The 16,559-nt window shown below is 52.7% G+C and overlaps 1 protein-coding gene across 3 annotated transcripts in view; it reads left to right on the top strand.

The window, feature by feature from the left end:
- ACOT11 (acyl-CoA thioesterase 11) overlaps positions 1-16,559 on the top strand; it is a 169,048-nt gene that overhangs the window by 123,318 nt on the left and 29,171 nt on the right. For all 3 annotated transcript variants that reach the window (XM_054544407.2, NM_001133732.1, XM_054544451.2), the window contains 10 exon segments: positions 2,442-2,502; positions 3,856-3,954; positions 4,460-4,595; positions 7,147-7,303; positions 9,119-9,238; positions 11,058-11,202; positions 12,451-12,506; positions 13,657-13,723; positions 14,129-14,212; positions 14,850-14,983. In XM_054544407.2, the coding sequence (XP_054400382.1) occupies positions 2,442-2,502; positions 3,856-3,954; positions 4,460-4,595; positions 7,147-7,303; positions 9,119-9,238; positions 11,058-11,202; positions 12,451-12,506; positions 13,657-13,723; positions 14,129-14,212; positions 14,850-14,983 (1,059 nt within the window).

Here is a 16,559-nt window from a genome sequence, read left to right as displayed (position 1 = left end):
AAAACCCAAAAACTCTATAGATACCCACCAATCCTCCACCAGCTCTCTGGCACTCTCTCTCTCTCTCAAAATATATTTGTTGAGGAAAGCTGGCCATTTGCTCTCTAGAGTCCTTCATCACCTGGGTTTGCTATTTGAATTTCTGTGGTGCAATTAACATGTTCTTCTGTCTCCTGAGAGTAAATTGGTCTAGGGAAGGTCTTGATGGGGGTCAGATTTGTTTATGGGGGGTGCTTGTCTGCGTTGTGAAGAACACCTGGAAGGGTATCCGGGAGCTCTAGGGCCCCTGAGGAGGCTGGGCAGTGGCCCTGGGGAAGGATCCGGTTTGGGCCAGAGCTGTGGGGACAGAGGGCATTCAGGAAGGAGGAGGAGCTTAGAAACCCAGATGGGTGTCTGCTTGGCTTTGGGGGAAGGTAGAGAGAGAAGGAGGGAGAGGAGGAAAAATCACAAATTCCTCTCAGCACCACAGAAAATAGACTTTTATTTTTATTTGGGGGACCATAGAAGTTTTTTGCCGTAATTTTTGATTATGAAAACTTTCAAACATATAGAAAAGTTGAATAGTACAATGGTCACCACCACTGAGACCCAATAATTAACATTTTTCTAAATTTGCTGTATCTATGTATGGACAAATAAATACATATACTTTTTTTCTTGTTAAGAGACAAAGTCTCACTCCGTCACCCAGCCTGGGATGCAGTGGTGCGATCTTGGCTCATGGCAACCTCCGCCTCCTGGGTTCAAGCGATTCTTGTGACTCAGCCTCCCAAGTAGCTGGAATTGTAGGTGTGCCCTACCATGCTCAGCTTATTTATTTATTTATTGTATTTTTAGTAGAGTTTCACCATGTTGGCCAGGCTGGTCTCGAACATATGAGCTCAGGTGATCTGCCTGCCTTGGCCTCCCTAAATGCTGGGATTACAGACGTAATATATATACTTTCTCTCTCTCTCTCTCTGCTAAACGATTTGAAAGTGAATTGCAGACATCGTGATGCTTCATCCGTCACTATGTCAGCATGGATCTCCTAAAAATGACCCTCCCCTCCATGACTATTAGTATTACTAAAAAAATGAACAGGAATCAACAAATGTCTGGCAAATGTGAGCTTGTGGTATTTATTGAGCTCCGGCTGTGGGCCAGGCCTGGCGCTTGGCTCAGTCCCATTCTCTCTCACTTGACCCTCAGAACCACAGGCAGTACTTTACACAGGAGGAAATGGACTCAGAGAGGCAAAGTGACTCACCCAAGGTCACACAGCTCTGTAGTGTGATGGTCAAGGTGGAGCTTGACTGGAACCCAGGCCTGTGTGGCCATTCCCACTGTGTTCACGGTGGCCCCTTGACCAGCAGGCCCCTTGGAATGGACCCTTCCTAGGCTTGGCCAGGAGACTGTGTCATTTGAGAAAGAAGTCGGCATGGCACTCTCCATGTTCATGAGCCAAGGCCCAGAGAAGTGAAAGGACCTGCTGGAGATCACACAGCAATTGAACGGGGCCGGCCTTTAGCCTCCTGCCCCTTCTCCCCACAGTCCATCAGCTGGGCACCCTCTGCCTCCTCCATTAGGCACAGCTCAGGCTAGGTGGCTCCCCTGGGGATTCATATGGATGTGGGAATCATTCCAGGAGGACAGGCTGCAGCTGGGAAAAGAGGGGCTGGTGCAGTCAACAGAGTCAGTCTAGAAGTCTGGCTCTGCTACTTTTTAGCTTGGTGACCTTGGGCAGATGACTTAACCTCTCTGATGCTCAGTTTCTCCTAAACCTACCTGCCAAGCTTATTCTGAGGCTCCAATGGGGCAGTGCACAGTGCCTGGAACCTAGCAGGCATTCTTTAAACATTTCCTTTTCTCTTCTTGCCCTTTGTTTATAGCATCTTGCCCTTACTAGGCATTCAATACATGTAGGATGCATTAATTCAGTCAGCTATACTTTATGCGAGACCCACCCTGTGCCATGTGCTAGGCCTTGGAGAGTCAATGGGGAGCAAAACCATGGCCCTTACCCTAGTAGAGCTTAAGAACTGTGGGAGACAGAGGTCACTCTGCCAGGAGAGTGCTGCAGGGTGAGCCTCTGCAGGGCCTCTGTTGGTGGGTGGGCCACTGCAGGGCAGCGAGGGCTCCCCTGAGGAGGGGACCATTGAGCCGAGAGCAAAAAGAAGCACAGGCATTAATTGGACAACGGGGATCAGAGAACGGGAGAGCAGATGAGTGCAATCATGCTACTTCTCTCAGCCTCAGCTTAACCATCCGTAAAGTGGGGTGCTGACACTATCTTGCTAGCTGGCTTTGAGGACTTGGTGATATCGCAGATGTGAATATGCCCTCCAAGCCATGAAGTCCTCCTGCCAGCTCCCCACAAGAGAGGCTCTGCAAGTATCTGAGGCCCCTGGTCCTCCCTCTGGCCCCTCTGGAAGGCTCACCTCCTACTTTCCTCTCCCCAGTGTTGGACAAGTGGTGAATATCAAGGCCAAGGTGAACCGGGCCTTCAACTCCAGCATGGAGGTGTGTGGGGTGGGCACTGCTTGGGAGTGGGTGCGTGGGTGGGTCCTCTACCTCCCCTCTCCATTCTTCTCCCTGCAGCCCAGGGCCACTCACACTCGCAGGGCCCTGATTAGAGCAGCAGAGTTCTGTAATGGTTGGCAGCGCAAGGGGAATCCCAAGGATCTTCCTGTCCCAAATCCCATAACACAGACAGGAAAATCGAGGCCCGGGAGGGGAAGGGACTTGCTCCAGGTCACTGAGCTACATAGATTCCAGTGTGGGACTTGAGTTCCAGGCCCCTGAGTCTTCACATCCAGCCTCAGCAGCCAGGTGTTTGTGGGAATGGAGGGAAGGCAGCATGAGCACCTGATCTTGGAGGAGGAGCTGGGGCAGGGAGAGTGCTGGGTTCCAGCCCATGAGCTTGCCTCCCACAGCCCGTCTCCTCATCTGCAAAAGGGAACATGATTTCTATGTGGCAGGGTTGTCGAGTTAATGGAGGATTGCTGGTGATGCCCAGGGTTCTGTGAGCTGTGGGGGAGGGCTCTATTTCCCGCCTATGGACTTCAGGCCCAGGCAACTTCACCAGCTGGGCCAGTGGTTCCTGAGGGAGCACTGAGGCTGGGTGACATAGTCCTGACTATGCCTCTGGGCACCCCATAAATGCTCAGGTACCCCCAGGTGCCTGTTCTTGATTTTTTATTTTTAGTTTTATTATTTTTTTGAGATGAGGTCTTACTCTGTCACCCAGGCTGGAGTGCAGTGGTGCCATCATAGCTCGCTGTAACCTCAAACTCCTGGGCTTTAGCAATATTCCTGCCTCAGCCTCCTGAGTAGCTGGGACTACAGGCATGCGCCACCACACCCAGCTAATTTGTGTGTGTGTGTGTGTGTGTGTGTGTGTGTGTGTGTGTTTTTGCAGAGACGGGTCTCACTGTGTTGCCCTGGCTTGTTTTGAACTCCTGGCCTCAAGTGATCCTCCCGCTGCAGCCTCCCAAAATTCTAGGATTACAGGCCATTGAGCCTGGCCTATCCTTTAAATTTAGCCAACATTCTGCCTGTATGAAGCCCTGTTGTAGACATAGTCTCATTTTAATCCTCTCAACAATCCCACAAGGGTAGGTCTGATCATTCCCACTTTGTAGATGAGGAAACTGAGACCCAGAGAAGGGAAGTGACTTGCCCAAGGTTTCCCGGGGACCCAAGGGCAGAGTCAAACCCCACCTCAGATCTCTGGCCTCCCAGACCTGGTAGGTGGTGCAGAAACTCTGGAGGCCTGGCCTGGGCTGGGACTTGCTGTCTGGCGGAGCTGCGGGGCTTCTAACTGGTGAGTGCCATGTTGTCCCTCATTCCTTCGCCCTTACTGTTCCTCTCCAGGTGGGCATCCAGGTGACCTCGGAGGACCTGTGCTCTGAGAAGCAGTGGAATGTGTGCAAGGCCTTGGCCACCTTCGTGGCCCGCCGAGAGATCACCAAGGTAACTGGGTGCACCTGGCTGCTGGAACGCTGCTCAGTGACCTGGGCACCTGCCATGGCGAGTCTGGCTCATGAGGGTGAGGTTAGGGGTTGGCAGAGGGGATGGGGAGGGACACAGCAGGAATCCACAGCTCCCAGAGGAAGGCCCACCCCTCACTGCATTGGAATCCCCCAGCCACCTCCCCGCTCCTTTCCCCCACCTCTCCCTGTGCTTCTCCAGCGAAGATTCTTCTGGTCTCACCATTCTGCATGTCCTACAGTGACACCCCCCATCCTCTGAGCCTTTGCCCAAGGAAGGGACCTGGGTGGGAGCTGGAGGATGAATATGTATCAGGTCATCGTGGAGGCAGGAAGATGGGGCAAAGAGGGAGGAAGCCTTGGAACTGAGCAGCAGCCCAGGCCTGCTGTGTGCTAGCCTCGGGCATGGGATGGTGCTGGGGACAGGCCCTTGTGCTATTTCAGGAGACTTGCCCTGAGTGTCCCCCACCCTGTCCCCTGGCTGACAGGTGAAGCTGAAGCAGATCACGCCGCGGACAGAGGAGGAGAAGATGGAGCACAGTGTGGCGGCTGAGCGCCGGCGCATGCGCCTTGTCTATGCGGACACCATCAAGGACCTCCTGGCCAACTGCGCCATTCAGGACGGTGAGCAGCTGCCAGGCGTGCGTGGGGAGGGTAGCTGGCGTCCTGCATGGGCCCTCTGCCCCGGGCTCCCACTGGGCAGAGGCAGGAAGGGAGGCTCCAGGGACTTCCACCCACTGGTGGCCCTGGGCCTCTCTAGCCCTCTTGGCTCTGAGGTCTCCTCCAGGGAAAGGGAGTGTTTGGGCCTCTCTACCAGCTCCCAGGAACCATGAAGCTGCCGTTAGGTCATGTGGAAATCCCTTTGTTGGCCACAAAACGCATTTGGGTCTCCGGAAGCCAAGGTGTTTGGGAAGATAGTATTGAGCTATAACTTGAAGACTAGAATTTTTTAAAAAGCATATATATATGTATGCATCTATAAAAAGCATATATATAGGCCGGGCGTGGTGGCTCATGCCTGTAATCCCAGCACTTTGGGAGGCCGAGGCGGGTGGATCACCTGAGGCCAACATGGTGAAACCCCGTCTCTACTAAAAATACAAAATTACCTGGGTGTGGTGGCGTGCACCTGTAATCCCAGCTACTCTGGGGGCTGAGGCAGGAGAATCGCTTGGACCTGGGAGGCGGAGGTTGCAGTGAGCCGAGATCACACCATTGCACTCCAGCCTAGGCAAAAAGAGCGAAACTCCATCTCAAAATAAATAAATAGGTAAGTATATAGCATATATAAAACATGTAAAAAGCATATATATATGCTTATGTGTATGTGTGTGTGTATATATGCATACACTCACACACACGTATATATATTCCCACCCCTCAAAAGATAAAATAGAAAGCAAGACTCCTTTCTATCCCAGAATCCAGGTCGTCTCCCCAGAAGCATCTACTATTACCCGTTTTAGGGTATCTTTCCAGAAGTATTCCCTGTATATCTAAGCATAGCATGTATTATTTAGCTCCTGAAAAGGGGCATTCAGTACATACTGTTTTGTATCTTGCAGTTTCCCCTTCAAAATATATCCTGGGGGTTGTTCTATACCAGTACGGAAAGATCTACTTTGGACTGGGTGGGATTTTGACAGATGGGAGATAAGGAAGGGTTCCTGACAGAGGGCACAGCCTGGGCAAAGGCCCAGAAGGGAGACCTTGGACTTGTTTACTTATCTCCAGAATGTTCAAATTTGAGTCTTCCTTGAAACCAAAAGGAGGCGATTTTAGGAGAAAATCTCCCCGGAGTGGGGAGAGAGCAGGCAGAACTCTCCAAGCCCAGAGGAAGCCTCAAGCTATGCCTTGAGTTCCGTGTGCCCTGGTTCTACTGGGCTTGGAGGCTGGAGCTGGGGAGGCCCAGATCTTCCTACAGTCGTCAAGACCCTCTTGATCCATCCATCCCCTTGCAGCCCTCCTAAATCTCTTCTGTCCTAACAGCCCTTCCACCTAAGAATCAGCTCAACTGCCTTTGCCTGGCACTGGGCCTTCTGGCTGGCCACTCAGCTTCACTGGGTACTGTCTCTTGACCTGCTGCAGCTCCTGTTAAGCCACAGGCCCCATTGCCCTGTGAATATCCTCCCTGTCCTGTCTCCAGACCTTGGCTCAGGCCACCCTCAACTTCCCCTCCTGTCTGCCCCCACCCTGTCTGTGGTCTCTCTGAGAGCCTGCAAGCCAAGCCAAGGGCAATGCCAGCTGCTTTGATGGACCCTCCCTGAAGAAGTCTCTCTATGGGAAATAGGAGACAAATGACACCACCTTGGGTTTGGTGGGGCATGCCAGCATCTGCTGCCCTGAAGCCCAAGGCCGCATTCACTGCCTGGCCTCTCCTACTGAGGATATTCTAACACTATTGCTGCCAAGGATAAGGGAATCACCAGGGCAGAGGGCAGGGAAAAACTATCCTTTTTGAGAGCATATTTACTGGAGTCAAGTACTTTGTGATTATTATTTCTTTTTGAGACAGAGTCTCACCCTATTGCCCCCGCTGGAGTATAGTGGAGTGATCTCGGCTCACTGCAACCTCTGCCTCCCAGGTTCAGATGATTCTCGTGGCTCAGACTCCCGAGTAGCTGGGATTACAGGCGCTCGCCACCATGCCCAACTAACTTTTTTGTATTTTAGTAGAGACAAAGTTTCACCATGTTGGCCAGGCTGGTCTTGAACTCCTGGCCTTAAGGGATCTACCCTCCTTGGCCTCCCAAAGTGCTGAGATTACAGGCATGAGCCATTATGCCTGGCCTTGAGTCAAGCACTTTGTGACAATAATCACATTTCATCTTCAAACAGTCCTGTTGGGTCGGATTTCATGCCTGCCTTTACAGATGAGGCAACCGAGGCTCAGAGGGATTCCTTGATTTGCCCAAGGCCATACAGGCAGTCTAGAGTGGAGCTGAGGCTCAGACCTGCTGTCTTGTCTCAGAGCTGGTGCTGCGTTCACTGCACTGGACAGGCTCATCCCTCTCACCCAGGGCCACCCTCTGCCTCATGTGCACTTGGTGCTGAGTAAATAAAAGAACCTGAGTGGGGTGGAGTGGTGGGGGTCCCGGGGCTGCCTGTGGGGAGGGGCTGCCCTTGGGAATGTTCTCACCTCCCCGCTTCCTTCCCTTATCCCATCCCTGGTCAGATCTGGAGAGCAGAGACTGTAGCCGCATGGTGCCGGCTGAGAAGACCCGTGTGGAGAGTGTGGAGCTGGTCCTGCCTCCCCACGCCAATCACCAGGGCAACACCTTCGGGGGCCAGATCATGGCCTGGATGGAGAATGTGGCCACCATTGCAGCCAGGTAAGGGCAGAGTGTGCTGCCTCTGCCTCCCCTCCTTTCTCCTCCTCCTCCCCTTGGCCACCTCCCTCTGGAGGGGAAACCCCAGCTTGGGGTTGGCATTCAAGGCTTCAGAAGCTTGGCTGTTCTGAATCAGAGAAATGAATTTTTGTGAACTGACCATTCCTTGTTCTACTAAAAAAGCTAGCATCTTTTACATGGGAAACACCAGGTCTCTTGGCCTGGCACTAGATCCTCCCCTTGATCTGGCCCTACCTGCACTCCTTCTAGTATCTATGTTCCCTTCACATCAAGCCATTTGCCGTTCTCTGTTGCCGTCCTCCACTTTCCCAGCCCCTGCCTTTGCTCCTGATGTAGCCTCCTGCCGTGCTTCCCCTACTCTTCTTTGTCTGCTAATATCCTTCCCACTTCCTCCATAAAGTCATCTCTGACTGTTCCCTTCTTCTAAGGGGTGAAAATTGTTTTCTCTCCTCTAACATCTGTTTCTGTCCGGGGCTTGTTCTACCCTAAATATCAGGGTATTTTTTATAGTTATGGTAACTGACCTTCACTAATTGACACTCTCACACCTCCAAGACTTTGCTCTTGCTGTTCCCTCTACCAGGAGTGCCTTTCCCAACCCATTCCCTTCCCAGCCAGGTGGATTCCTCCTTCTTATTCAGAGTCTGGCTTAAATGGCCCCTCCTCCAGTTTAACCTGTGGGAGACAGTGCATAAGCAATGCTGTTTTGGGCAGGCCTGGCTATGAGTGCGGTAAGATCCTGGAGGAGCCTTATGGTCAGGGAAGGCTGCCTGAAGGAAGAGCACTTCAGCTGGGACTTGAATGCCAAGTAGCTTTGGGTAAGGGGAGGGCTTCTGGATAGTGGGAACAGCAGCTACCAAAGTGTAAAAGTTGGAAGGAAAATGGGAAAGGGGTTTACCTCAAGCCCTGCTTTCTTCTGTCCCCTCAAACCTGGCTCCTTTCCAGCCATGCATAGACCTCAGTATTCTAAGCTATGAAATGGGACTTTAGTTCTGTGCCTCTGAGCAGAACTGCCTCTGGGTTGGGTGGCAGTGGGTGGGTCAGAATGTGTAGTTCCAGGCTGGGTCTGGGGATGGGACCAGGGTAGAAGGCCGGCCCAAGCTGGCCTAGCGTGGTGGCTCACACCTGTAATCCCAGCACTTTGGGAGGCTGAGGCCACTTAGGCCAGGAGTTCAAGACCAGCCTGGCAACAAGGTAAAACCTCATCTCTACTAAATATACAAAAATTAGCCAGGTGTGGTGGTGCGTGCCTGTAGTCTCAGCTACTTGGGAGGCTGAGGCAGGAGAGTCACTTGAACCTGGGAGGTGGAGGTTGCAGTGAGCTGAGATTGCACCAGTGCATTCCAGCCTGGGCAACAGAGTGAAACCCTGTCTCAAAAAAAAAAAAAAAAAAAAAGAGAGAAAGGCCAGGTGTGGTGGCTCATGCCTGTAATCCCAGCACTTTGGGAGGCCGAGGGGGGTGGATCACCTGAGGTCAGGAGTTTGCAACCATCCTGGCCAACATGGTGAAACCCCGTCTCTACTAAAAATACAAAAAGTTAGCCGGGCATGGTGGTAGACACCTGTAATCCTAGCTACTCAGGAGGCTGAGGCAGGAGAATTGCTTGAACCTAGGAGGCAGAGGTTACAGTGAGCCGAGATCCTGTCATTGCACTCCAGCCTGGGCAACAAGAGTGAAACTCTGTCTCAAAAAAAAAAAAAAAAAATATATATATATATATATATATATATCTGGCCCAAACTAGTGGCTGAAGCACCTGGGGCATTCCTTCTGTCTCCCCACCCCTGTCTCCTCAGCCGGCTCTGCCGTGCCCACCCTACGCTGAAGGCCATTGAGATGTTCCACTTCCGAGGCCCGTCCCAGGTCGGCGACCGTCTGGTGCTCAAAGCCATCGTGAACAATGCCTTCAAACATAGGTGAGGGTCTGGGATGGGTGCGGCCAGGGCCATTCAGGGCTGAGGGCTCTTCCTGACCCTAGAAAGGACCCTACTTCAAACTGTCCAGGAGCCCTTTGCCCTGCAGACAGGGTCTAAATCCCTGCCTGGCTGATGGGTTCCTTCACTGTCTCTGAAATTCAGCTCTGATTTTCCCTTCTTGGAAGTCTTCCCTGGCTCCCAGTCCTGCCCACCCCTGGCTGGGTCAGGGACCCCTCCTCTGGGATCCCCCAGCCCCTGTCTCCCGCTGTCTCAGATCAGTGTCTCTGTCTCCCTCCTTGGCTGCTGGCTCCATGCCTGGACCACTGTAGATGCTCACATCACAGGACCACTTCTTGCCAGTGTTTGGTTATTCATCAAACCCTTTCCCACACATTTCCTAAAATAATTAGTCCACAGAGTCTTTGCCTTTGCAATGAATTCTGAAACCTACTCCCATGAAAGCTGACTTTCAATAAGTAAATTTTTTGAGAATTTCAGAGGTCATTATTTAATTATTAAAAGTGAGGGATCAGGAGCCAGGCTGCTGGGTTCGAGTTTGGCTCCACCTCTTACTGGCTCTGTGACCTTGGAAGTAACTTAACCCCTCTGAGTGTCAGTTCTTTCACCTATAAAATGGGGCTCATCACAACTACCTCAGAGTTATGAGGATTCAATGAGCCGTTACTAGTAGAATGCCAGAGAAAATGTCCGGTAAAGGTCAGCCATTGTGGCTGCTCTTACTATTATTGTTGTTATTTGCAGTCTGACGTGCACATGTTCTGCCGCAGTGCAGGGGAAAAGCCCTTCTGTAGGAGCTGTGAAGCCTGGATTTTAGTCCAGATTCCAGGAATCTGGAATCCTTGGAAAAATTATTGCCCAGTTCTAGGCCTTGGTTTCCCCATCTATATAATGTCCACATTCTGCAATCATAGAACTTCCAAAGTGAGGGGGAATGGTGGTGGCTGCTATTTTATAATTAATAAAGATGGTAAGTGGCTGAGCGCAGTGGCTCACGCCTGTAATCCCAGCACTTTGGGAGGCTGAGGCAGGAAGATCACTTATGGCTCAGAGTTCAAGACTATCCTGGCCAACATGGCGAAACCCCGTCTCTATTAAATAAGCAAAAAATGAGCAAGGCATGGTGCACACACCTGTAATCCCAGCTACTCAGGAGGCTGAGGCACGAGAATCCCTTGAATCCAGGAGGCGGAGGTTGCAGTGAGCCGAGATTGTACCACTGCACTCCAGCCTGGCGAAAGAATAAGACTGTCTCAAAAAATAAACAAAGGAATAAAGAAATAAAGACAGTAAGATACATGAATAGCAGCAACTGAGCTGTTTGAAGCAAGGCTGCCACAGCACTTGCAAATATGCACATAATGAACATTTTCTAATTAGGCCGTCCACCTCCACCTCCTGGTTTATGTCCTTATATCCCTTTGCAGTTTTTGATGGCATATTTATACCTTTGTTTTCTTGTTGGTTGCCTCCTCCCCCGACTGTCAGCCCATGAGGCATAGACTGAACAGGTTTATTCACTCCCGTGTCCTCACAGGGCCGGACACACACAGGAGGTGCTCTGTAAACATTGGTGGAGGGAGCGGTCCCAGGTGTCCTGTCACTGGGACTGGGATCCAGGTTGCTGGAAGAATTGCAGGAGTGTATGTGAGTGTGTGTGTGCATACATGTGTGTATGTGTGTGCATGCATGTGTGTGGGGGCACATGTGTGTATGTGTGTGTGTGAGTGTGTGTGTTGGGGAGGAGGCATGGCCCTTGGGAAGGTCTGTCCAGGTTGGAAGCCACACTCCCTCCCCTCAGCATGGAGGTGGGCGTGTGCGTGGAGGCCTATCGCCAGGAGGCTGAGACCCACCGGCGCCACATCAACAGTGCCTTTATGACCTTTGTGGTCCTGGACGCAGATGACCAGCCCCAGTTGCTGCCCTGGATTCGGCCCCAGCCCGGGGTAAGTGGGACCAACACCCTGCCCCACCAGCAGCTCCCCTCCCCTCCCTCTCTGCCCTGGTATGGTGGAGACTGCCAGCCCCCTACAGTCCTAGAGGCGTGAGGGGCCCACCCTACCCCTGTGCTGGGGCACAGCCAGCTCTGAGTGTCCTGGCTGTGAGCCCTGGGATGCCCCTTGTGCAGGGTGGGCTTGTTCTGCCTGACAGAACTCAAAATATGTGTGGGTCTGGCTCGGAATTGGGAGTTAATGGGCTGTCATGAGCCTGCAGGGTTGGGAGAGTACTGGCTTTGGAGTCAGATGTGGGTTGGAACTTCGCCTCTACTATATTCAAGTGATGCCCCCTCAAGCTTTCAGTCTCCATGTATAAAATGGGCATATCTGCAGTCCCTGCCTCACAGGACTGCAGGGTGATAGATGCAGTACTGACTGCATGCCTGGCTGCGCCCTGGGAGTAGTCAGGAGGATGGTGAAAGCAACGCGAGGGGCACGGGAAGACAGTCAGGAGCCTGGTGCAAGGTCCTCTCTTACAAAATGCTCCCTGTGCCTCCTGTGGGCCAGGCCTTGGACAGGCCGCTTCCTCTCTTGGGGGAGGTCCCCTGCCCTTCCTGCTGGCCTTCCAGAGCCTAGTGTGGGCTGTGGAGTTGGGTGGAGCCTCGGGACCGGGAGCTGGGGGTCACAGCCACAGCCGCTTCCCAGGCATTTTCCTTGTGCTTGGGGCTGGAGGACGTTAGATGTGGTGGTAAAGAGGGTGGGCTTGAGGCAGGCCATTGGGGTGCTGCTCCTGGCCTCAGCCCTTACCCGTGTGGCCTTGGCAAGCCCTCACCCTTCCTTGTCTCAGGTTCCTCCTCTGTAGAATGGATACAGCACCAGCCCCAGCCTCAGAGGGTTGTTGTAAGGATTTGGTGCAATTCCACGTGGTGTGTAGCGAGTGCTCAATAAATGTGGACTCTCATTACCATTGAGCGGCTTGTAAGGATCCCCATTTTACAGAGGAGGAAACTGAGGTCTGGCCAGGGGAGGTGGTGTTCCCAGGTCACTCAGAGAGTTTGAGGGGAGCCGGGGTTACAGCTTAGTTTCCCACTTTCCTGGCCAGGATGTTTTGATTCCAGCTGCCCCGGTGACACCTGAACTCCACATTAGGGCTGCAGGATCTCCTTGAGCCGGGGGGGATGGAGAGGGAGCAGGACGGAGGGTGGGGGTAGCTGGTTGCTCCTCCCGCAGCACAGCCTATCCCGACTTCCTCCCCAGGATGGTGAGCGGCGGTACCGAGAGGCCAGTGCCAGAAAGAAGATCCGCCTAGACAGGTGAGTAGGGGCTGAGTGTTGGGCAGAATGTGGATTCGGGGCTGTTCACGCTCCGCTGACCCCAGGGCACTCACTTTTCTTCAGAGCTGCCTGTGCGTTGGGCCCTGGGCCGGGCCCTTTACATCCTCTCGTTTTGGTCTCATTACATAGTGGTCTTCTGGCCTGTTGTACAGGCGAGGACGCTGGGGACAGAGGGGTTAGGTGGCTTGCCCAGGGACACACAAATATCATCAGCAGAGTCAGAATTTGAAGCTGGCTGAGTCCAGCCGATTTTAAATCCTGTGTTCTTCCCATTGATTCTGATGCCCATTTGGCAGATGAATAAACGTTCAGAGAGGAGATGCAGTTGTTCAAGAGGTAAAGCCACTTTGGGAGGCCGAGGCAGGCAGATCCCCTGAGTTCAGGAGTTCGAGACCAGCCTGGCCAACATGGCAAAACCCCATCTCTACTAAAAATACAAAAATTAGCTGGGTATGGTGGCTCACGCCTATAGTCCCAGTGCGCTTATAGTCAGGAGGCTGAGGCTGAGGCAAGAGAATCGCTTGAACCGGGAGTTGCATGTTGTAGCGAGCTGAGATTGTGCCATTGCACTCCAGCTTGGGCAACAGAGCAAGACTCCATCTCAAAATAAGTAAATAAATAAATAAAAATGAAGCCACGTGTGTCTGACTCTCCTGTGAAAGCGTTTACGGACTTTAGAGGCTGTAAGCACGCCAGGGATCACAAGCTGTTGTTAGTAAGAAAGTGTACATCTATGGCATTTACTGAGCATTTACCGTGTGCCAAGCACTGTTCTTGTGATGACCCCATGAGGCAGAGGTGACTGCTGATCCCATTTCACAGATGAGGACACAGCAGCATCAGGGTAAGGTCACTCAGAAGGGGTGTGGGGTGTGGGGATAGAGCCTTAGACGCCATACCCCTCGTTGCTGGCTTGCTCCCACCTCCGAGCTCTCCCTGGTGTGGGGGCCGAGCTGGTGTGCCCTCAGCTGCTGTGTCCTGTGTGACCATCCAGCCTCCCTAGCCAGACAGGAGTCTCCCACTCTGCCGGGCTCAGCACAGGGCCTAGCACAGAGTAGGCCTGCAGTAGGGTCTGTGGAAAGTGCTGAACTTCCAGGGGACCCACGTTGTCATCTTCTCTCCTTCCCAGGAAGTACATCGTGTCCTGTAAGCAGACAGAGGTGCCCCTCTCCGTCCCCTGGGACCCTAGCAACCAGGTAAGGCCCTCTGCTCCAAGGGGACAGTCTTCAGACCCACCGGGGCCCCCGCCCTTCCCTGCTTGTCAGAACGTGTTTGGAGGAAGGCTGGGGAGAGCAGGATATGAATGACACGCCTCATGATTGCTACCGTTAGCAAAGAGCTTGCCTGCGTCCCTGTTTGGCAGGTGAAAGCGGAGACCCTGAGAGGCAGAGCAGCTTGTCCAGGGTCACACAGTGGGTCTAGCCAAGCCCAAGCCTGGACCTCCCTTCTCAAAGCCCAGGACTCTTTCCACAGCACCTGCCGCACCATCCGCCGCCCACCCCATTCATGGCCCAGGGTCCTCTCTGGCTCACCCTTGGCCTTGGCTCAGGGGCCCTGGAGGAAGGGGGCGGGGTAGTGGTAGCACCTGTGTGCTCTTCCAGGTGTACCTGAGCTACAATAACGTCTCCTCCCTGAAGATGCTTGTGGCCAAGGACAACTGGGTGCTGTCCTCGGAGATCAGTCAGGTAGCTGACCCTGCCCACCCAATTTTCCTCTCTTCCGAGCCAGAGGTGGCTGATGGCAAGCAACAAGAACTCTCCCACACCACTTATGTCAAAAAAAGATCTCTTCAAAGAATTGGGTGAGATGAAGAAACCAGTCCAGTTATGGAAACATACCCGCCCCTGCAGGGCCTGGAGTCGAGAACCCCTAGACCCTTCTCTCCTGCCTGCCCCGCTTCCTGTTCCCAACCACTCAGGTCTGCTGCTGTCTGACCAGGCACTTCCTCCCTCTCTGTTCTTCTGCAGTGATCACTGCAGGGATTGGGGCAGCCAGCAGGCACGGGCTTACAGGAGACCTAAGTGCTGCCAGCTGCCTGTGCCCTTGGACAAGCCACTTCCTGCCTGTGCCGCTGGGGCTTGGATGGGCACCTGGCTCTCAGGAACCACTGCATGTTGCCTTAGTCACTGTTGTCTTAAGCCACCTTTCTGTCCATTTGTGCTGAATTCATGGAGATGCAGCTGAGACTCAGAGAGGTTGAGCTGCGTATTCGCAGTCACACAGCAAGTCAGCCGTAGCCCTGAGCTTCCAGCCTCAGCCTCCAGCATCCCCATCAGTCCACTCCACCACCCAGCAAATGAGGCTGCCCTCTGTCCCATGCAGGTCCGCCTGTACACTCTGGAGGATGACAAGTTCCTCTCCTTCCACATGGAGATGGTGGTGCATGTGGATGCAGCCCAGGCCTTCCTGCTGCTCTCGGACCTGCGTCAGAGGCCACAGTGGGACAAGCACTACCGGTGAGGGGCCAGGGTGAGAGCAGGGCAGTGTCCCTTCTCCGGCCTGATGAGGGAGAGAATGTCTCCTTCTGCGGGTCGTCCTCCATGATGCTCTGTCCTGCTGGGGCTGGGGGTGGGTTGGAGTTCCGTGTTGGGTGGGGGGTCAGGGTCATGGGTATTTTGAGCCCTTAGGGAAAAGACTGAGCATGGAATTGGAGCTGGAGGCTTGAGTTGAAGTCTTGCTTCTGTCCCAACCAGCTGTGTGACACTGGATAAGTCAAAGTCACTTCCTTTCTGGCCTCAGTTTCTCTCTTCTTAAAATGCATGCTTGGATGGCGGGTCATGGATTCACACTCAGAGATACTGATTTTCAAACCGTGTGCTGTGGAGTTCTGTGTTCCCATAGGGGCTTCCGGAACTGCTGGGGGTGGAGTCGGAAGGAAGAAGGGTGAGCGGGACATAGCATGGCCAGTTTGCTGAACTTACCAAGTTTGCTGATTTTCCTCACAAATATATTATTTTTGAATATAATGAATGATTATGAATAGAAATATGTTATTCCTTTACATATATTTGTTCCTCCAAATTTATTGATTGTTCATGTGACTATCTTCTTCTCGAATTTAGTCAAGGAAGATAAATATGTTCTTAGGAAAATAGCAAAATTTGTGTTTTTCAAGTCCTCTTAGAGTCATTTTCTGTTCTGCCAACACCCTGGCTTGCGGGGGTTCTTTGATAATTGCTTGTTATGAGGAGCCTACATTCTGGAGGATTTCCACAAAAAGGTTCTGTGTGTTTGGAAATTCAGTGCACCGGTCACTTGGTGAATTGTATTTTGACAAACTGGCCTTCCCCTTCCCACCCTATCTATCTTCTCCAGAGCAGGCTTGTAGCTCTTTATACATGGGCTTCCTGCTGAAGGTTTCTTTGCAAAAAGGGCCATGTTGCCTTAAAAAGCCCTGGCCCAGCTGACTCACGCCTGCTGGTTGTCTCCTTCCAGAAGGCAGAGAGGTGATTTGGTGGTGGATGTCGTGTAGGGGGAGGGCGGTTATGCATGTGGTAGGTGGGCTTCTTGGAGGGAGGCTGGGGTGGGCCTTGAAGAGCAGACCAAATCTTGATACTTGATGAGATTTGTGGGGGAGTGGTCTGAGGGGAAAGAGAGCCCCTAGTTTCTTCCCCATACCCTGCCTACTGCTGAGTGCAGGCAGGGGAGTGGGGAGGAGGAGGTGGGTCTGGACATGGCCACGTCTGCCTCCGTGTGGGTGTCCTTGTGTGGGTGCACGTGTTGGTATGAACCTGTGTATGCCTGTATGTATGTGTCAGGTGCCTGGGCCTGGGGATACATCTCTGCCACCTGATAGCCTAGACACACCCCAGCCCTGCTTCCTTATTAGCTCTGTGGCCGTGGGCAGGTTATCTTCCTCATCTATGAGATGGGAATACTAAAAGCGTCTACAGCATGGGGCTGTTATGGAGATTAAGTGACACATGTAAAGCATTTAGAACAGCACCTGGCACTCAGTGGGCGCTCAGTAAATATTAAGAACAACTGCTAAATCATCACACATCCTTGTGGTGTTTGCACCTGCGCAGACAT

The sequence above is a fragment of the Pongo abelii genome, chromosome 1 (genome assembly GCF_028885655.2).
Source record: "Pongo abelii isolate AG06213 chromosome 1, NHGRI_mPonAbe1-v2.0_pri, whole genome shotgun sequence".
NCBI classification, from domain to species: Eukaryota; Metazoa; Chordata; class Mammalia; order Primates; family Hominidae; genus Pongo; species Pongo abelii.
This window is presented reverse-complemented; position numbering and strand designations above follow the sequence as displayed.